The 22,522-nt window shown below is 44.5% G+C and overlaps 1 protein-coding gene across 2 annotated transcripts in view; it reads left to right on the forward strand.

Moving 5' to 3' along the window:
- Positions 1 to 830: 830 nt before the first annotated feature.
- The window catches only part of SPACA7 (sperm acrosome associated 7), a 56,589-nt gene continuing 34,897 nt past the window's right edge, over positions 831 to 22,522 (forward strand). Inside the window, exons 1-4 of one of the 2 annotated variants that reach the window (XM_055360357.2) lie at positions 831 to 976; positions 1,998 to 2,210; positions 3,140 to 3,228; positions 17,525 to 17,581. In XM_055360357.2, coding sequence (XP_055216332.1) covers positions 2,134 to 2,210; positions 3,140 to 3,228; positions 17,525 to 17,581 — 223 coding nt within the window. In that variant the 5' untranslated portion in view covers positions 831 to 976; positions 1,998 to 2,133. The remainder of the gene's footprint in view (positions 977 to 1,997; positions 2,211 to 3,139; positions 3,229 to 17,524; positions 17,582 to 22,522) is intronic. The other variant, XM_019039970.4, reaches the window with a different exon arrangement.

Here is a 22,522-nt window from a genome sequence, read left to right on the forward strand (position 1 = left end):
CCGAGTCTAGACCAGCTGCCCCACTCTGAGCCCTGGATGTAGGAGTCAGTCCAGGGGGGAGATAGGATCCAGGGGAGTCAACCAGAGTGACTCCTTTGGGGTTTTGTCACTGCACGGATGGAGAAAGCTCTAGAAAGTCTAGGAGATAGAGCTGGGAGGATGATAACATGGAAATGCAGCCATGTTCTCCTCTCGTGATTAAAGTCTCACTGCCAGGGAGAGACTGGGGCTGATGCTGAGAAAGAAGGTGTAGGGGAAAGGAGGTTGAAACCTGGGTCATCTGTCTCCTGTTCTTCATGATCCTGGAACTTTGAGGGTGGGGGAGGGTGGGAGGGGACATGGGGCCACGGGCCTCTGTTCTTCAAGGCTCTGTTCTTCAAGGGGCCTTTAAGAGGTGATTAGACCCTCTGGACCTGTCGGTTCTGGCACTTGCTCTGTAATTCACCCACCTCTCCAGCATCCTTCAAATACGCCTCTTTCCATGGGAGCAGATTTTGTTGGCTTTTGGCCACTGGCCCTTAAGTCCTGATTAGTATCTACCCCTTGAGTCCTCAGGGTGCTCAGGACAGAGGAAGTCACCAGAACAGGCAATAAGAAAGAGTGGAGAGGATCTCTGTTACCTTAAGACCCCAGTGAGCCTCCTCCCTGCTTCCCAGTCACAGACTCTGGACAGAAACCCTGCACCCTGCCCCAGGCAAGATGCCAGCTCCCTTCCAGGTCCTGATGTCACAGGTCCCTGGACATGACCTCCCCACCAGGGCAGGACCCCAGCTCCCTTCCTGGTTCTGATGTCACAGGTCCTGACATTCCACAGTGTCCTGGAGACCAAGGATGGGAAACTGTCAACCTTCAGAACGTCCTTCTCCTTCAGCTGGAGGGAGCATGGCAGTGAGCCAAGGAGACGGGACCCTCTGCTTTGTCCTCCTGCTGTGCTGTTGGCAAGAAACTGAGCTCCGGCCGAGAACTGTGATTCCAGGTAGGGCCCCGCAGGGATGGCTCAGCAGAAAGAGAACTGAACCAGGTGGGGAGCGGCGGCCTCTTCTCCCATGGGTTCCTCTTATTCTCAGCCTACATGAATTTACCATTTATTCCTTGGGGAATGAATGTAGCTGAAAAGTCTTTCTATCTTTGAAGACTTTTTAAAATCTAGATGTCCATAGGAAAGCTGCAAATGTTACTTATTTTAACTTTTTATTATGGAAAATTTCTAACTGAGAAGAATATCATGAACCTTCGTGTATTCACCCTCAGGTTCAATTATTGTGCATATTTTGTTTTTTTCTACACACACACACATACACACCCCACACCACATACACACACTTTTCTTGTTTGGGGAGTACTTTAGCACCGTCCCAGATGCCTTACCACCTCATGTAAAACATTTTCTTGCGAAGAGATAAAAGCATTATCTACAATGTCATAATCAGACTAACATAATTACCAAAAGCCTTTATCTCAGCTCATACCATTAAAAAATGTTTGTGATGCTTGTTAAAGATGGGCTGGCAGCCTTTATTCAAAGGGGGCTACTACCATGGTGTCTCATAATAGTGGAGAGTGGGCTTAACGCCAGATACAGGGAAAGTGGAGATTTGTAGCCAAGGATCAGGGTGGGTCAGTGGATGAACATTGCTAAAAGGTAGGAGAATTCTTTGCTAAACTGATTCAGCAAAGGCCAAGAGGGCTTTTATAAACAAAAATGAAGCATTTATATTTTTTGTCCCTCCTGATTACTCTAGAATTTGGATATTATGATTTTCAGGACCATATAATTGTTTGCATAGGTTTAATAAAAATTGATTATCCTTGCAACAGGACACAAAGTTCTGCTATCTTTGAAGACCTTTTAAAATCTAGACGTCCATGAGAGAGTTGCATATGTTACTTATTTTAACTTTTTATTATGGAAAATTTCTAACTTGGAAGAATATCATGAACCTCCATGTATTCACCCTCAAGTTCAATTATTGTGTATATTGTGTTCGGCCAAACAGGAGGCCAGACCTGAAAGGAAGCCAAGGCAATAAAATAATCAAAGATGGAGGGTGAGGAATTTGATCAGATATCAAGGGTGACCAGGCCAAGACTGGGGGATTTCCACTAAAAGACTTCACAGGATTCCTACTAAACATGGGGAAAAGCAGACAAAAGCAGAAGCTAGGGTCAAGGCCTAGTCAAAGAGAAGACTCAGAGGAGCCTGGCATGAGGTAAGTCAAGGAGCAAGTCTTTCTCATTCCCTCCTCTTGTCCAAGAAAGAAGAGACATTCCTTTTCCCTTTGAACAAGATAAGTCCATTTTTCATCTGGTGGAGGATGTGTGCTGGATGGTACAAGTAGTCGGGAATTTAATGAGGGGAATGTCTACGAAAAAGAGAAGAAAAACAAAGATTTATAGTTGGAAACGCAGTTTCCTAATCCAGAGGGCAGTCTGTTGAGAAGATTTCTGGATTTTGGGCTCGAGGCATCTTCAGCTGATGGGGCAAGGATGGATTTCCTAGTTTGCAGGGGGTGTGTCCTTGGTGACATCATGACCATCAGAGCCACAGTCATGGTTATGCTGGGGGCAGAGCGTGGATGTGTCCAGCTTCAGCCTTTCCAGATGGTCCCATGGAATGCCTGAGTTGTCAGGCTTTAGTTCTCACTAACACCTAGCCAGGAGGGCAGAAGAAAGACTGGAAATGTTAGCCTGGGAACATTGAAGGACTCTAAAAGGCTTCAGGATCCAGTCCAGTTTACAGGTAGATAACAAAGTAGAAAGTAAGGTGGAGTTTATCAAAAGATTTAAAAAAGTAGACTACACAGGGTTATAACTCACAAGGGTGTGCTACCATTTTTCATTAAAACATAAAATATGGCTCTATAGTCACCCCCTTTTTTTGATCAAGATAACCAAAGTAATGCTATTCTTGTCTCAAAAATATATCACATCTTACAAGATTTGGTCTGATTATTTACATAAGTGCAGCAAGAATGGTAATGGACCACATAAATTGAGTTTTCTTTGCTGGAGCTTTTTACAAGGAATCTCAGATTAGATTTTTTAAAAGCTTTTTGAGGCTAGGAAGCCCAGCCAAAAACTCACCATCAGACTTCATGTGTGGTACCTAAAGACTTGGGTGAATTTCTCTCTTCCGAAGGTCTCGAGGTTCCCAAAGTTCCTGGATCTGCCAGCAAATGACCTTCTTCACTCACCTGTGGGATGGGGACCCGGTGAGCCAGGTAGCAGGTCAGTTTCTCCAGCTCCATCGAATCAACCTCAGTTTTTAAAAACTGTCTGGTCACATCTGATTCTATGTGTCAGTCTCAAATATGACATTCCAGTCAAAGCCTTGGTAATATGACCAATGTTTCCAATCGTGTCCTGCTGCAAGGAGAATCAACTTTTATTAAACTTATGCAAACAATTGTATGGTCCTGAAAATCATAATATCCAAATTCTAGAGTAATCAGGAGGGACAAAAAATATAAATGCTTCATTTTTGTTTATGAAAGTGTAATTACCAAATTGTTGTCCGTTATGCATAGCCTAAGAGAAACCGGAAGCAGAGAGTTCTTTAAATCTGGAAAATAAAACATTAAAAAACCAGAAACATTTCCAAGAAAATTCTGAAAAATTATAATCGTCCCCACATTGAGTCCCACATCATTAATTCTTGTTCTACTTGATCTTGGGTTAGCAGGTTTACAAATCCGTCAATGTCTCCCTGAGTTCTGGAAAAGTCCAGTCTAATAGTGCAATCTTAGAGGCGTCAGAAACCTTACTCCAGAGTACTTGGCAGAGTCTTACCTAAAAATCTCCTTGAAGACAAAGAATTTTTGGACTGTAGCTGATTGCAAAAGCTTTCAAAAAAGCATCAGAGTAAAACAATAATTGTCTTGAATGACAAAAGACATAAAATGCATAAAATGGCCATGGTTAAAAATCTGATGAGAGTTCATTATGCTGCAATTGACAAGGAAATTTGGTTGTTTCTGTGACGTACAACACTACAAGACAATAATGGAAATTAGGACTCATAACTTTATACCAGGACATATCATGGACAGTAAGGACAGTGAAAATTTCTAGGAATTTTGTACAATTTCTGCAACACTTATAACATATATGCATACAAATATAAAGAAGGTTAAACATCCCTTATTTGACAACGCTTTTTACGAATTTAATGTATCAAATAAAGCTAATTAGTTTAACATCTTTCTTTTCACCAAGTGAGAGAACAAATCCTTTGAGATTTTCCAGTGGCCCTCTGGGAAATCTCAAAATTAGTTTGAGGTCAAAATTCTTCATTTAGAATTTTACTTGGATGAAGTTGTCAAAAATTATAAAAGGTTTGAATATTTGGTTAAATAGGATCATAAGTTACTATGAAATGGTAGCTATCCATTTAAGTTAAATGACAGTAAAGAATTTTTAAAGAAAATATAGGAAGTAGCATGGTTTTTAAAACAATTTAGCTCTTTTAATATTGAGGAGACTCAGTTTTCTTAAGTAATCAAAAGCATGATAAAGAAAACATGAAACACAGGAAATATTTGATAAGACACAGAATCTTTGTTTCCTAGTAAGACTACTCAACCGGTAAGAAACAAGTACCTCTTACAATCTCTTATTAAGAACAGACCAGGCCTGGCATGGTGGCTCATGCCTGTAATCCCAGCGCTTTGGGAGGCCAACATGGGCGGATAATCTGATGTCAGTATTTCAAGATCAGTCTGACCAACATGGTGAAACCCCATCTCTACAAAATTAGCCAGACATGGTGGTGCCTGCCTGTAATCCCAGCTACTTGGGAGCCTGAGGCAGGAGAATCACTTGGACCCAGGAATAGGAGGTTGCAGTGAGCCAAGATCACGCCATTGCACTCCAGCCTAGGCAACAAGAGCAAAACTCAGTCTCAAAAAAAAAAAAAAAAAAAAAAAGACCAATAATTCAACAAAACTTTGGCCTTTTAGCAGACAGAGAAAATCAAACTCCAGTACTGCATTTCTACACTATTGATACTAAAGCTCATCTATAAAATCTTATAATAAAATTCATTTACTGTTAGTGTATCTTCACCACATAAGATTTTTCTCTCTCTCTTTTTTTCTCAGAGACTCGTTACATCTTTCCATACTAATTTATGCATTTTGTCCGGTTTTTTCTCTTCCTGAAAAAACAAACTTTAAACCACTTTAGGACAAAATTACTCACTTTTTTCGTCAACAAAAACACATTCTTCATATCACATAAGGTTTCTTATCAAAAACAGATCTTACTTTCCTTTATACTTTGCACAGGAAGTTGTTTTTCTTCACCCTCATTATTTCCAGTAGTTTTAATTACACATGTTGATTATGTTGATCACAATGTTCAACAGAGAAAACTAGGAGTAGACAGTTGTGAATTGTGTCACATATAGCATTCTGTAACAAAGTAGCAAATTGTATGACTATACCATCTTACAATTTATAGAGATATATTTATCTACAGCATAATTTTTCAAGGTGGCAAAAACAACTTTTGTTAACAGACTCAAATACATTTAGTCTCTCTGTATCATATAAAATAAGAAAACTTGTGCTTAGTACTGAGTGTTTCAATAGCTTATCTTATTTAAACATTATTAATGAAACTCTTGTTTTACTTAACTGATCATGACGCCAGGGTTATGAGTCACCAAAAAGATGTTTAGAAACTGTTTTTAAAAGGCAAACACAGGTTGGGTGCAGTGGCTCATACCTCTAATCCCAGCACTTTGGGAGGTTAAAGCTGGTGGATCACTTGAGCCCAGGAATTTAAAACCAGCCTGGGAAATATGGTGAAACCCCATCTCTACCAAAAAAAATGCAGAAATTAGCAGGGTGTGGTGGCACGTGTCTGTAGTTCTGGCTGCTTGGGAGGCTCAGATGGTAGGATCACCTGAGCCCGGGAGGTCGAGGCTGCAGTGAGTCATGATCACACCCCTGCACTCCAGCCTGGCTGACAGAATGAGACCCTGTCCCAAAAAAAAAAAAAAAAAAAAAAAAAAATTCAGACACGCTATTGTAACTGCCCAAGGGGTTCACTTGCCCCCTGCCCAGGCAGAGCCAATTGATCAAGACAGGGGAACTGCAATAGAGAAAGAGTAATTCACGCAGAGCCAGCTGTGCAGGAGACCAGAGTTTTATTATTACTCAAATCAGTCTCCCCAGGCATTCAGGAAACAGAGTTTTTAAGGATAACTTTGTGGGTGGAGGGAAGCCAGTGAGGCAAGAGTGCTGACTGGTCAGGGATGAAATCATAGGGAGTCAAAGCTGTCTTTTTGCACTGAGTCAGTTCCCGGGTGGGGGCCACAAGATCAGATGAGCCACATTATCCATCTGTGTGGTGCCAGCTGATCCATCAAGGGCAGGGTCTGCAAAATATCTCAAGCACTGATCTTAGGAGCAGTTTAGAGAAGGTCAGAATCTTGTAGCCTCCAGCTGCATAACTCTAAACCATATAATTTCTAATCTTGGGGCTAATGTTAGCCCTACAAAAGCAATCTAGACCCCAGGCAAGAAGGAGGACTGCTTTGGGAAAGGGCTGTTACCGTCTTTGTTTAAACTATAAACTAGGTTTCTCCCAAGGTTAGTTCAGCCTACGCCCAGGAGTAAACAAGGACAGATTGGATGTTAGAAGCAAGAGGGAGTCAGTTAAGCTGGAGTTCTTTCACTGTCTCAGTCATAATCTTGCGAACGTGGTTTCAATCTCTCCCTTTGGGTTTTATAGCACCTTAATCTTTTTTGGTTTTGTTTTTGTTTTTGTTTTGTTTTGTTTTGTTTTGTTTTGTTTTGTTTTGTTTTGTTTTTGACAGAGTCTCACTCTGTTGCCAGACTGGAGTGCAGAGGCGCGTCTCGATTTCTTGACCTCATGGTCCGCCCGCCTCGGCCTCCCAAAGTGCTGGGACTACAGGCATGAGCCACCGTGCCTGGCCAATAACACCTTAATCTTCAGGTGCAGACTGTGAAGATGGGAAAAGGCTGTCATTGCTCTGGCTTCTTCCCACTGACAGGGGATGTAGTGGGAATGGGAATGAACCCCAAGGTGAGAAGAGTGGAACCGTTTTGCAACTGTCTGGGTGACACATGCAGGCCTGGCTGGGCTTCCAAGGCTTGTGTGGTAAAAACATTATTACCTTTATCTATAGTTTTAGTACAGTATTTAAGTAAACAGCATACTATAAGGTAAATAATGAGTCCTAGGATAAGGAGTACAATTTTTAATTTTAAAAGCAAATATTTGAGGCCAGGTGCGGTGGCTTACACCTGTAATCCCAGCACTTTTGGAGACTGAGGCAGGTGGATCACCTGAGGTCAGGAGTTCGAGACCAGCCTGGCCAACATGGTGATACCCTGTCTCTACTAAAAATACAAAAAATTAGCCAGGCATGGTGGCGGGTGCCTGTAATCCCAGCTACGAGGGAGGCTGAGGCAGGAGAATCACTTGAACCTGGGAGGCAGCAGTTGCAGTAAGCTGAGATCAAGCTATTGCACTCCAGCCTGGGCAACAAGAGTGAAACTCCATCTAAAAAGAGAGAGAGAGAGAGAGAGAAAGACAGAAGGAAAGAAAGAAAGAAAGAGAGAGAGAGAAAGAGAGAGAAAGAGAGAAAGAAAGAGAAAGACAGAAGGAAAGAAAGAAAGAGAAAGAAAGAAAAAGAAAGCAAGAAGAAAGAAAGAAAGAAAAAGAAAAGAAAGAAAGAAAGACTGAAAAAGATTTAAAAGCATTAGTTTAGGGATTCTAACTCATAAAGAATTTATAATTTAGTCTAAACTGCCCAAAAAAACCTTAAGAAGCACTAACAGCAATGTACTATAGGTTTTTTGGAAGCATAATTTTTCTCTCTCCAGTTCCTATTTTTTAAAGAAAAACAAATCATGATAGAAATGATTTACAGTTTACAAAATAAACTTTAGTCTTATAGTACTTGGCTTGATTATTTGCATGAAGTACAACTAGAATAATTATTTTTCACTTAGGTTTTAATGGGCTTTGATGGAACTTTGTTCCATGAAGAATTTTAGATAAGACTTTTTAAAAGCCGAGCCCAGCCATGGATTTGTAACCTTAAATACCTATGAGTTGAGCAAATTCCTCTTTTCTTGAGGTCCCAAGATATCTTGCAGTTCCTGGGCCTGTTAGAAAGTGACATTTTTTATTTAGCACAGGTCAGGAACCTTGTACAGGGACTCTGTGTGGACAAGGTATGAGGCCAGATTACCCAACGGGCTTTAATTGGTTTTATAAGTTAACTTTGATTCTTTAAAGAAGCATGCCAGTCCAGTTAAAGCCTTGGTAAAATGACCAATTTCTCCAATTGTGTCCTGTTACAAAAGAAAACAAGATTCTTATTGCAATTATGCAATTAACTAGACTACAATAAATTGAGAATACTTAGAAATAGTTTTCAAATTTTGGAGAAATCAGGTAGAGAGAAACAAATATGTTGTAAATTTTGTTTACAGGAGTATATTTTACTCACTTGTTAAAAGTTGCAAATAGCTTTAAAGAAAAAAGTTCTCTCGACTTGGAAAACAAAAGGTTTAGCAATGTTTAATACGTTAGTTTTCCATAAGAGTTCTAAAGTTTGGGTTTTTTCTTTATTCCAATAACATAATTTTTAAAGTTATCTGAGACCTATACTTAGAGTTTTATATTTGATTATAAACTGCCTTTTGAAAAGGACTAAAGCAAGACAAAATGTTTGCGGATGACAAAAGAATTAGTATAGCCACTATTAAAGACACAATTGACAAGGAAATTTGTTACCTCTGTATCACACAGTCATTTAACATAATGATTAAAATTATTACTGATAACAGATACTAAGTTATATTAGAATTATAGGAGTTTTACATAATTTTGGAACATATATTAATAACACATTTACACAAATATAGCCCAAAGAAAGCCAAACACCATTTTGTATTTGACAATGTTTCCTGTATGGTTTTTATACCAAATAAGCCAAATGTCATTTTTGGACTTTAAAGGACCTAATATTTAAATATTAGGTTAGAAATAGACAAAGTTTATAATTTGATTTTGGAACATTTGTCAAATAGCAAAGGTTTAAAACACTGGATATCACAAAATAGAATCCCACGTCATTATAATAAGTCATTTATTTAGCCAAAATGATAACTTCAAAATCTTAAAAGAAAAACCTTTACTCTGATAGAGGACACTTAGCTTTCCAAACAAGACCCAGTAAAGACAGCATGAGGCTAACTGACCTTGTCTCTTCTCTCTCCTCCCTTTTTTCCCTGTCATTTACCTAAAGGAGAAAACAAAACTCTTTCATTATATTTTAACATTACATAAAATTTGTCTTCAAAAGAGAAAACCAAATTTCATGTATGTATTGGTGCATTTTTAATGTTGAAGCTAGTTTATCAAATAAAATTTTATATCTCTATCGGGTTTTAATTAGTTTGACCATAAGGTAAGATTTTTATAAACTTTTAGAAACCTTTACAATTTTCCATCAAAGAGCAGATTAATTTTCTAAGAAAACCTTATTATTCGGACACATGGGCCCAAATTCTGGCCCCACATCAGTATGATTTTAATATTTTAGCCTACAGAAAAAAGCTAATTAAATCTCAGCCAACTTGTTTAAACCCACAGAATTTTGTATAAGATTAACCCTTTACAAACCCTTTTCACTTTGCTTAAACCTTTGGTTTTGTCCCATTACTCTTTTAGGTTAAGACAATCTTTAAAACTCTCTGAACTAGACAAAATTGCATTCCCTTTAACAAAAGCCATATTCCTATGCCTTCTTATAATCTTCTACCAAAAACACATTCCCTACACATCTTGTATATAAAACTGTTTCTCCAGTAATCTTAATGTTATGTTATAATGTTAATTCTTAGCAACTTTTATTTGTAGTGAAAAACCTGGTAAGTAAGCTATTTTAGTTATGTACTAGGGGTGCAGCCTAGGACGCGAGACACAAATGAAGATAAGGTCTGACTCTTCTCAGCATAGCTAGCGGCATGCCTCTCCACATGTCTCCAGGCCTTATCTATAATCTAATGCTTCGAAGTAGGTAAATTGAACAATTTTTAAAAGTCAAGGAAATAGTTTGACCTTAAAACATTTAGCAAATCTGATATTTGACCTTAATTTAGACCAAATGTCTACATTTTTAAAATATTTTATTTTACTAATAATTTTTAAAACTGCTTTTATTTCTAAAAGATTACTGGTCACGTGAACAAAAATGCATTAAAGTTTCTACTTTTCTGACAAAACATTTGATTTAAGTGCTTATTTTTTAAGTCAATTAATCAGAGTGCTTTTATATATAAACAAGCATACGACACATATAAATAGACAGACAAAAGATTCAGCACTTGTAAGATTTTTCATTGGCCAGTTTTTTAATTGGATGACTGGCTTCAGGGTGGAGCCCTTGGAGGAACGGGGCTGGGAAAGCATGAAATTTCTAGGGCCTAATAAGCAGGCAGAGCTGGAAGGCAAAGACAGATCCCTAAAATTAGGGGTGCCATTTTATACTGAACACTGGATCCCCAAAAGGAGAAAAGTACTACGGGAGAAGACAGTGTGATGCTTCTACTGCGCATTTTATTGCAAGGCAACCCAAAGCCAGTCAGCCCGTGTTGTAATTAGACCATCCTCCATGGGAGTCCCATCTCTCAGTGGGGGTGGGGATGTTTCCCTATCTTCCAGATGCCCAAGAGCATGCATCTCTGATCCAAGTAGGCAAAGAGTCAAGTATTCCCCCTTAACTACTATTAGCCACCCCTTAAAGTAGATTTCCTACCTAGTTATTACACACCAAAGCTTTTTTATACTGTGAAGTAGTTTCTGATACCCCCAAAACTCAAAACTGTCAGATGACACAATGCAAAACAGAACATAGCCTTTTATTTTGAGAGGGATTTATCCACTTTTAATTCCTGGGGTTTCATGAGGAAAACAGAGTCTTTTTTTGTTTGTTTTTTGGTGTTTGTTTGTTTGCAAAACAGAGTCTGTGGTGCCTCCTCTGTTTTTCCCAAGGAGTCCCCGGCTACCAGAAGTTATCTTAGGGCCTCTCATGTGTGCCTTAAGGGTGACGAGACAAAAAAAATGGAGACAAATAGTACAGTTGACTGAGAAGAAAAATAAACTTTTTCCAGAAAAACAAGATCCAAGAAGAGAAAAACATAAAGGCCTTTTAAATACATCTATACCTTGTTTATCCACTTTTAATTAACCTGACTTTTAACCATGGTGCTCTTTAAAAAAGAAATCCCTTCAAATCTCTTATTACCTGACTTTAGCCAGGCCAAGTGGCTAATATTTTTAGCTTCTGAACTTAACCAAAGGTAACCTCCTAGGTGTTTCAAAAACATGGTAAGAAGTTTCTTTCTTTACAAGATTTAGAATCTCCACAAGTTCAGAGAAAGGAAAATTCAAGAGAGGAAATCAGAAGCTATCTATGAGGGAAAAAACCTCAATAAATGGCAAAATTACATAAATAAGAAATCAGAAAGGAATCATTACAGAAACCAAGACTAGAACCCAGGCCACCATTGTCAAAAAGCAAAGTCTTAGCTACTGAGTTACAGCATTGAGCAGTTTCTATTGCTCTTTCCAGAAGGAGCCTAGAGAACCAGTCTCAAGCTCGCAAAGGCTTTTAACTGCTTAAGAAAATGTTTAGGGCTAACTAGGGCATGAATCCCCTAATTCCTGTCTTCTAGATGGTGAAACCAAGGGAAAGTAACTGCACATGATCACAAGGTTAAGCTCTTAAGGACACAAAACAAGACAGAAAAATTTCATCCAGTATTGGTGTCAGGGACCCACAGCAAAGTTTGTAACTGACCAGCCTGCCAGTCTGGCTTGAAAAGCAGGCTTGAAAGTGGGTCCTAAACCCACATTCTATCCTGTGATACTTCTTTCTCCATTACAGAACACAGAAAGACAAATTCTTAGCACAAAGTACACCAGATTTGCTACCACCTAAGATTAGTTTCACAAATCCTTTTTCCATTAATTAAACCCTTGCAGAGAGACAAATAGTTTACCATTTACTCAGAGAAAGAGAGAGACCAGAAATTTGGCTGGTAAGAATTTCTTATCCTTTTTATCGGCATACCAGCCTTGCGGGCTCCCTTTCTATGCAGATTTCAGAAGAACGGAGTGGTTTCTGATGACCCTGCTCGCTGCACCATAGCTGTGGGGTTCAAGCCACTTTACAAGAGAAAATCACCATTTCCTGTTTTATGGAACCATAGGCAAGATTCTTAATTTGCAAGATGCTGCCCAGTGGGCTGCAAGGAGAACGGAATTAACATTTTCTATGCCAGCAAAACACACATAAGAAAACAAACATTGGTCACCTCGTTCGGCACCCAATGTCAACCTGGCAAAGCTCAAACATTTTCCCATTGGTCCCTGTTTTCTTTGATCCACTCCAGGTGGTGATGGACAACCTCTGAACGGTAATTCACAATGAGATCTCTGGGCAAGGCGAAGACAGGCCTATTGAGCCTTCTCTAGGGCTCATCAAATGTGACCAGACAAATAAGGAGGGTTCTGAGTTAGGCCTGCTGGACTTCCATCAGCAACCCCTTCAGAGATCCCTTCCACATACACAAACACACATTAAGATGAGATGGACAGAAGGCCTTCCAAATCAGATCCCTAACTAAGAACTCCAAGAGTATCCCTTTCAAACTATCCTCCTATTCTCCATCTGGGAAACCTCCTCAAAATCTTCCTGAGTGAGGGGAAGTCTCCCAAACCAGGAATCTTCCTACTAGTTAGAAAGAGCCAGCCGAGACCCCCGAGGAGCCAAACAGACACCCTACAGTGGGGCTACAGACAGATATCCTACCATGGGGCTACAGACAGACACTCTGATAGGGATACAGTTAAGGGACGTTTCCCCAGACCTACTTCTCCATTGCAATTAAATCCATGCAACTTGGGTTGGCAGTGCCCCGCCAGTAGAGAGAGTACCAGAGTCAGCCCCTAGTCCAAGAGAACTAGGAAGCTGCTTGGGCTGGCTGGCTTCTGGATCCATTGTTGAAGGGGGGCCACTGAACCATCAGTGGATATCCAAAAAGGCAGTACTGTACAAGACCCCAAATTTGTAACCACCCAAGGGGTTCACCTTGCCCCCTGCCTAGGCAGAGCCAATTCATCACAACAGGGGAACTGCAACAGAGAAAGAGTAATTCACCCAGAGCCAGCTGTGCAGGAGACCAGAGTTTTTTTTATTACTCAAATCAGTCTCCCCAAGCATTCGGGAAACAGAGTTTTTAAAGATAACTTGGTGGGTGGGGGGAAGCCAGTGAGCCAGGAGTGCTGATTGGTCAGAGATGAAATCATAGGGAGTCAAAGCTGTCTTTTTGCACTAAGTCAGTTCCCGGGTGGGGGCCACAAGATCAGATGAGCCACTTTATCCATCTGGGTGGTGCCAGCTGATCCATCAAGGGCAGGGTCTGCAAAATATCTCAAGCCCTGATCTTAGGAGCAGTTTAGGGAGGGTCAGAATCTTGTAGCCTCCAGCTGCATGACTCCTAAACCATAATTTCTAATCTTACGGCTAATGTTAGTCTTACAAAGGCAGTCTAGTCCCCAAGCAAGAAGAAGTTTGCTTTGGGAAAGGGCTGTTACCGTCTTTGTTTATACTATAAACTATGAACCTTCTCCCATAGTTAGTTCGGCCTATGCTCAGGAATAAGCAAGGACAGCTTGGAGGTTAAAAGCACAGTGGAGCCTGTTAAATCTCTTTCACTGTCTCAGTCATAATTTTACAAAGGTGGCTTCACTATGACACCAAATAAAGCTACCATCATCTCCAGTTATTTCCCTGTTAACTATTTTTAAGTTTATTTGGCTAGTAACCCAAGTAGAATAAAATTATGTCTGCATTATATCTATAGCTGACAATTCCAAAGACAAACAGTCTTTATTTAACAAACAGTCTCAAACTAGCTTTATATATCAACCATCCTAGTAATGTAAACTTAAAAAACATTTGGGTTAGCTCCTCTGTTTCTGGGAGTCCTGGGAATATTTAATCAAGCACATCTTTTTTCTCTAAGCCAATTTGAATAGAACTCCTTTAAGGAATTTTATAATTACTTCAGCAATACCATCCAGAGGTAGAAAAATATCACATATATGTAACATAGGTACATACACATACAGACAGACACATGAAAACAGTGATTGTATGGCTTCATTCTTAAATTTTAGCCATGAGTCCGGCAACACAGTAACACAAAACTCACTGGTTTATCTCCACTCTATATTTTTATCTGAATTATGTTTCTGATAAAAACGGGATATGTTGAGGTTACCCACTCAATAAGGGCTAAAGATTTTTCTTTCTTAACCAGCATTTGTGAAGGGGAGTTTCAAGCCTTTCTTTTCCCCTGATATTATTTAATCTTACAGAGGCTGTGACTGAAGCAGCCATCTGGATATGTCAAAGCCTTCACTGAGTAGATAAAATGCCCCACCTGTTTCCAGTTGGTCTTTTTCCTTTTCAGCCTCAGATCAGGTAATTGATCTGGGGTTGTCTGGGTCCATAAAGCTCCAGGGACTGTTGGGAGTCAAGGGGCTGAGTGGGAAGAGAAGGGTGTAATGGGGGTGGGGGGAGGAGTGGAGGCCCAGGGGGACACATCCAGTGGTGCAAGAGGGCTAACGGAGATTAGATGGTGCGAAGAGAACTCAGGTGCAGAGACTATATCTAGGAGAGAACTCTGGGAGCCAGTTTGGGGAGATCTGGGCCATGGCCACTCTGTATGGTTTGCAAAGTCACGGCAAAAAGGAGAGGAGCAGAGCCAGTGCCGCAGTGGGGAGGGTCAGGAGGGTTTTAGAAGGGGTTTCAGTAAACAGAAGAACCTTGCCCATGTGCAATTGAGCTCCATGCCTTTTCATGGGTATGTGTTCAAAAAATGGCAGTGTTAGCATGGCAGTGTTAGCACAATCCAAGAGCAGCATTTTTGGCCCTCTGTATTAGTCAGTTCTTGCACTGCTATAAAGACATACCTGAGACTGGGTAATTTATGAAGAAAAGAGGTTTAATTGGTTCACTGTTCTGTGAGCTGTATAGGCTTCTGCTTCTGGGGAGGCCTCAGGAAACTTACAATCATGGCAGAAGGCAAAGGAGAAGCAAGTACATCTTACATGGCCAGCAGGAGGAACAGAGAGAGTGGGCAGGTGCTACGCACTTGTAAACAACCAAATATCGGGAAAACTCACTATCACGAGAACAGCAAGGGGGACGTCAGCCCCCGTGATTCAGTCACCTCCCACCAGGCTCCTCCTCCAACACTAGGAATTACAATTCAACCTCAGATTTGAGTGGGGACATAAATCCAAACCATATCAGCCTCTGACATCCAAAGGTGAAGCAGAGGACAGGAAACCCTCACTGCGTGTCCTACATGGACTGGCCAGAGCCACTCCATGGTCAGTGGTCTCTCACCAGGAAGGAGTGCTGGGGGCGCTGCACTGTTTAAACCACAAAAGGGGGGAGAGTCTGGTCACGGACTTGGATGAATGGCTCAAGGAGACAAAGGAATGGGTCTTTCGTTTCTTGTTTTCCAGAGCTGGCTTCTTCTTACTCCTTAGGAAAGCATTCAGGTCACAGTTGTGTAAGGAATGGGTAGGAGAGAAAAAAGGTCAGAGTTTAGTCCTTACCTCCCAAGATCTGATTTCCTCATCCAGACAGTTGAAACAGGTGACCAAGGTCTTCCCCAGCTTGAAGAGCAATTAAGGGATCATTTCTAAATCACTTTCTCACGAGGAATATTGGGTTTCCTTACTCTCCTTGGTCCTTAATGACTCAGTGGGCACTTCAGGCATTTGCCTCAGAAATTGAGTTGACCATGTTTCGTGGCTTTCTTGAGATGTTGGACCTTGAGGGAGAGAGGAGAGCGGTTAACATGGTCCTAGTGATTGAGAAGGGTGCAGTGCTGTTTTCCCCAAATTAACCAGAATGAAGTCTTAGAACTCCACAGGGAACCCTTTCACGGAGGCCAGCGTGTGCACGATGTAAATATCGAGAAAGAGCAGTGGATTCTTACAATTACATGGCATGCAGCACCTTAAAACCGTGAGGCTGAAGTCAGAGGTGACCCATGAAGGATATGGCAAAGCCACTCCACTTGACAATGCACTTTAAAAACCGCACGGATGTTATAAAACCCAAATATTTTACTCCACATGCTTACTGGCTGACTTGCACAATACTTCCATTATAATTATGGGACAGACACAAAATGAAAAGAATATTTTTAACAAAGCACTTGCACGATGCAGCTGTACCCATTCTTAATGATCATTAATGTCTCATCCAAAGAGAACTGTACTTTGTTTGTTTCGTTTACCGAAGGTCAGCATACTGGGAAGCAATTGCCATCACATCTCAGACCTTTTTGCATATTTTCCCGCATTGTTCTGAGCCTGCATGTGCGCAGACGAGTCGATTGGTATGCAGATTGTCTGTCATTAAAGCCATTTGGAAATCAGCTTTGTCATTGGTTTAGTGTTGGAACTTCAGATCCTAGAAGCCACCACTGGAACGCTCTGTGCACTCGGAAAGGGAAGGTGTGTGGCCCTGCTGAGCCCAACCTCGGGGCTGGAGGAAGAAGCTGACCTTGACCTTGAGCCAAAGCAATGCCCCAGGACGCTGAGACGCCACACCTCCAATAAAGAAAAACTGTGAATGGCAGAAGGAAGGAACCATTGTGTGGGGGCTAACAAGGAGAAAGCAGTGCTCGGAATCGCCACCCATTCTCAGGGTCACTCAGCACAGTCAGCTCCCATCAGTCAGGCAGCCGAGGCCACAGGTCAGGAGGCTACGGGGCCTGTGGACAACCCACATTCCAGACCTCGGCATTTCACCCACATGACCCCACCTCTTACCCGCAGATGGGACCACCCTGAAATCACTTTGCTTATGAAGGAGGAGAAAGCGGGTGGCCCGTCTCTCTGAGTCCTGCCCCTCCTAAAACAGAGCCATGAAGCCAGGTCTTCATGATGCAGCCACAGCATTGCACAATGTTTCCCATTTCCCCAGAACATGTTTCTAAGCCTCCAGGTGCATGCATTGCGGGAGCCTTTCACGAAGGAGGTCCAAGTGCTGCTTTCGCAAGAGGAACGTGCCCTCTTACTCTGCTCACCTCAAAGCAGCTGGGTGAGCCCAGTCATCCTTGCGACCGGGATGTTGTCTTGACCTCTCAAGGGGTGATTCCAGGGACCAGGAGGGCAGGCTCAGCTCAGAGCTCCTGGGCAATTGTCCTCCATCCTCACAGCCACCCCGGAGGTGGCTGTTTCTCCGCATTTTCCAGACAAGAAAGCCAAGTCCCAGAGAACTTTCCTGGGTGCGTCTCTCATCACCCGCAGGAGAGACTGGAACTTGGGCAGGGCTCCTTCCTCTAGAGGGGGCTGGTGGGCACCCACAAAACCATATCCATTTAAAGAGAAAAATATGCAAATTCAATGAACATTGTTAAACTATAGGGTTTTTATTTCCTTCTAGGTTCACCTACTGAAATACCATTCAGTTCAAAACAGGAGGATATGTCTGAATTATTAGGTAAGGAAGCCCCTCCTATCAACCTCTGGCCTGTACATGAAGGGGGCTGGATGGTTATCTGTGGCTTTTTCCCAGATAACCTGGTACGAACTGCAGACAGTGGAGGGAACTGATTGGTTTGGGGCTAGAATCATATTCCAATGGCCCATAGCTTTACTGCTGACATCTAAGAGTCAAACTCTCAAGAAATTAAGGAAGACAGAATTTTAGACCATTACGCCTAAAAAGTGCCTGGGAGCCTTGCTTCTCAAAGTGAGGTCCAAGGACCCTCAGCGTCTGCATCATCTGGTTTGGGGAGCTTGTTAGAAACGCCCAGCAGCAAGCCGGGCCCAGCCCTCCAGCACCAGCACCGCGTTCAACCTGATGCCACCGATTCCTGTGCACCTGAGAGGCCCCATGGCTGAGCCGTCCCCTCCTCCACCGCCTCAGCCCTGCCAGCCCCCTGGAAAGATGGTGGAAACTACAGACCCCCTGGCCTCACCCTGGGGATGCAGACCGTGCTGGTCTGGCTGAGCCTGGTACCTCTGTGCTTCTCTAGGGCTCTGCAGGTGATGCTAAAATACAGCCGGCTGAGAACCGCTGCCCTGGGCCAGGGCCGTCCAATAGAAACACAGTACAAGCCGCAGTTATGGTTTTCATTGTCTAGTGGCCACATTAAAAAGACACAGATGAGGCCAAAGCGGGCAGATCACGAGGTCAAGAGACAGAGACCATCCTGGCCAACATGGTGAAACCCCGCCTCTACTAAAAATACAAAAATTAGCTGGGCGTGGTGATGTGTGCCTGTAGTCCCAACCACTTGAGAGGCTGAGACAGGAGAATCCCTTGAACCCTGGAGGCAGAGGTTGCAGTAAGCTGAGATCGCAGCATTGCCCTCCTGCCTGGCAACAGAGCGAGACTCTGTCTCAAAAAAAAAAAAGACACAGATGAAACTCATTGTAATAATATTTTATTTCACATGATGATTTCAACATGTGATCAGTGTAAAATTATTAGTGAGATGTTTCAGTCTTTCCATCACGCTGGCTCTCCACAGTTCCATGTGTCCTTTGCCTTCACGGCCATTTCCATGTGGACAGCCACACTCCAGTGTGTGAATGTTTAGCCAGTGCCTGCAGTTCTGCTCTGACCTCTCGTTTTACATGTGGGGAGACTGAGGCCTAGAATGCTGGGACTCAGAGCATGCAGTCCTGACCCCTGCTCACATCGATGCCCTTGGGAAACAGTCACCTCCCAGGACTTCTCTGCCAGCATTGCCTGTGGAGTGGGGTCAGGAGTAGAGGGTGGGGCCACCTTCCACCCAGCAGGGCCCGGGACTGCGGCTGTGAAGGCTGCACGGCCTCGAACAGGGGCTCCCGTGGGAACGCAGGGCCCCCAAGTGCTGGGCCCTTTCCAGGAGCTGTCGCTGTCAGAAGTCAGGCTTTGCTCCCTTTCCACATCTGGGTGGGAGAGGCCTGGGAAAAGCTCTGCCTGCCTGCGTGTTTGATGGGTTACGTGGATGGATGAGTGAGCGCTCCAGTGAATGAATGGATGTTCCCATTCTCGCTCCTGCCGCCCCGTCCACTTTCTGGGTACTCAAGCGAACTGCCCCAGGCAGGAGTTAGACTCCCCAGGGTCAAGGAATGGCTGTGACCGGACTCACTTTCCTGGTGAATCTGGCGGTTGCCAGATGCTGAGAGTTTTAGTCCTGAGACCAGCACCTGCTCCAGCCAGTGTCTCAGCCACCCCCGGAGAAACAGTGGCCTCAGAAAAGGATTCCGGAAGAGGAAAGAGTGGCTGGCGTTTCTGATAGTTTTCCTGGGTCCTGACCAACTAAACCTAGAAGGAGGCGGCAGCTCTTACCCCCATCCACACCCCCAGATTTCTTCTAGGTAGAAAGCTGAAAGCATTGACAGTGAGAATTCAAATCCCTGTGGAGGTCAGCACAGCCCACCCAGGCAGGCCAGGCCGAGACTGTCTGTCCAGAGCTTGCTGTGGGAGGGCAGTCACCACCATCACGTGCAATTTCAGAGCCTCCGAGTCACCATCACGTGCAATTTCAGAGCCTCTGAGTCACCATCACGTGCAATTTCAGAGCCTTCGAGTCACCATCACGTGCAATTTCAGAGCCTCTGAGTCAGGCAGGGGATGCGGCCTCACTAAGGCAAAGGAAGCCCAGGTCCCGTGCAGGCTGCCGCTGGGTGTGCTGGGGGTGGCTCATCAGACGGGCGGTGAGGGGTTGGTGAGGGAGCGTGTGTGGCTTTCTCTGGTCGGCTCCGAGTTGGAAGCGAGGACAAAAGCCAGAGGAGCTGTCGGTGATGGATGCATTCCTGGCCCTCTGGGGCCGGCTGGTCCAGGGGTTGCGCTTCGGCTGCCTGAGTTGTTGCTAGAGGAGGTCTGACTTCCTGCAAGTCTTACTGCGGAGCAGGCCAGCACCCCCAGACTGGCTGCTGCAGGTGTGGTTGGCTCTGTTTTTGTTTTTTGGTTTTTTTGAGATGGAGTCTCACACTCTTGCCACCCAGGCTGAAGTGCAGTGGCGAGATCTCAGCTCACTGCAACCTCCACCTTCTGGGTTCAAGCAATTCTCCTGCCTCAGCCTCCCGAGTAGCTGGGATTACAGATGTGCACCACCTCACCCAGCTAATTTTTGCATTTTTAGTAGGACAGGGTTTCACCATATTGGCCAGGCTGGTCTCAAACTCCTAACCTCAGGTGATCTGCCCACCTCGGCCTCCCAGTGCGCTGGGATTACAGGAGTGAGCCACTGCGCGCAGCCTGGTCAGCTGTTTTGATGGATGGTCTGGTCATTGTATTTCAGCTTCTCCTCTCTCAAAAAATTCAACCATCAGCAGTTAGACTTGGTTTTAAAACAAAGAGCTTCCTAACCTTGTTCCACCTGCTGGCTTCATCTCTACCTAAAGCGTTTTTCTAGCCCTGACCAATCTCCCCGAGGGTAGGGAGGCCTGTGGAAGGGTCAAGGCAGCCTTTCACCCTGGGCAGCTCACCATGGGGTGGCTCGGCCTCCTGCCTCTCTTTGGCCCCCAAAGCCCTGACTACTCTCCGAGCAGGAACGCGCCTCCCCGCAGCTGGGCCTCCATCCGCCCATCTCAGGGAATCCCAGGGTGTCTGCAGCTTGAGGAGTTTGGGTCCCCAGGAGGCCACTCCCAGCTTCGGGCATGGAGTGGACTGGGTCACAATGGGCCAGGTCAGGGACTGTGGGTGCAGTTGTTAGAGATAGAGAGTTGCAGAGACAGCCCATCCGCCATGGACAGGAGTGACTCCCAGTAACAATGGGGTAACTGAAGCCAGAGTTGGCCAGGAAGTTCAGACAGTGCCCCAGGAGGGCTCACTTTTTAGGGCTGGTCAGCTGAATCCTATCCTCTGCCTGCCCCCATTTGCCCTGGGAGCCCATCTGCCCTTGGTGGAAGCTCTGTTACTGCTGACCTACTGTGCCTGGTCATGGCTGTAGAATGCTGCCTCCTGGACATGGCTGGCTGGAGTGGGGTAGAGACCAGGGACTGAGGCTGGGCCATCCTTGGCCCCCCAGTGCCTGTGCAGTGTCTGGTTCAGAAGAGTGCCCAGTAAATGCTTGCCATTCAAATGCATATCCACTCTTCTCCAAGACCCCATCTCACTGGACACCATGACTGTTTAGGAACTTGGAATTCCTAAGATTGGTGCTTCTGTCCAATCACTGGCCCCAGCAGACAGAGCCTGAGTGGCAGCGCCCAGCCCCTTGGCTGGGATCCTGGGGCACCCACGGCTAAGAGGCAGGTGGCACGCACGCAGCTCTGGTCTGGCAGTTTCACAACACGAGGCCATGTCCCTGAGGTTGTCCTGGCCTCTCCTGAAGCTCATGCCTCATGATCAGGGATGGTGTCCACAGTGCCAGACACCTTGTCCACTCCCAGGGCAGGAGGCGGGGGTGCAGGCCTGGACACTGGTTCCCCTTTTATCAGGAGGAGCAAATTCCTCGCAGAGCTGGTAGACTCCTCCTACCTTACAGGGCTGTAGCCCACCCGGCTGCAGGGGGCCTCACTGGGGGCACACATTGCCAAAACCCAGCTCTGTGAGCGAGAAAGAGGGACAGCGCGGCTGCTGGGTGAGAAACCAAGAGCCCAGAACAAAGCTTTTTTATTGGTCGTATTGGTGACATCTTCATTTCCAGTGGCATTTTCAGCCTCTTCCCTTTTACCCTCGAATTCTGCATGAGCTGGTCCTGGGGTGACCAGACGCCTGCTTTGCCTGGGGCTGAGGAGCTTCTTGTTGAGGGACTTTCTGGGCTAAACCCAGAGGGCCCCAGCAAACCAGGACCCACTGCCCAGCCCAGCACTGCAGCCTGGCCTGGTGACTGCGGCAGAGACAGCGGTGACTCTCGGTTGCCACAACACCTGGCCATGGCCCAGGCTCCGTGCTGAGCACCTTCTGCATACACTGCTTTATTGGACCCTCAGGAAAGCCCACAGGCAAATACATACCCCCATTTTACAGACAGGAAACCGAAGCTCAGAGCCGTGAGGACGCTTGTCCAAGATCACATTCTGGTGGGAGCAGAGCCCGTGTGTTTTTTCCGGGTCTGTCAGACACAAAGCTCAGGGCTCTCATGGTAAAAGCTCCCTAGGAGAACCCATAGGGACGTAAAAGAAGAAAATGCAGTTGTGTTGACACAGAGATCAGGAGCGACTCTTACTCACACACGGAGGGCAGCTTTGGGAGAGCCTCAGAGATGGGACAGAGGGACCCAGGGCAGGAAAGAGACTTAGGACCACGTGTGGGCCAAGCGTCCACACTTGTACCTTTGGGGGGCAATGTTCAGTGTCCAAAACGTCCAAATGGTCTCAGTTTTTCTGAAATTATTGAGAGAGGCAGCGGCCTGCCCACCCAGAGAAGGTTCTTTCGAAAGTCAAGTCCCACATCCCCTGGGTTCCCGGAGTTCCTGTTTCCCATTCACTGTGTGTACAG

The sequence above is a fragment of the Gorilla gorilla genome, chromosome 14, assembly GCF_029281585.2.
Source record: "Gorilla gorilla gorilla isolate KB3781 chromosome 14, NHGRI_mGorGor1-v2.1_pri, whole genome shotgun sequence".
Lineage (NCBI taxonomy): Eukaryota > Metazoa > Chordata > Mammalia > Primates > Hominidae > Gorilla > Gorilla gorilla.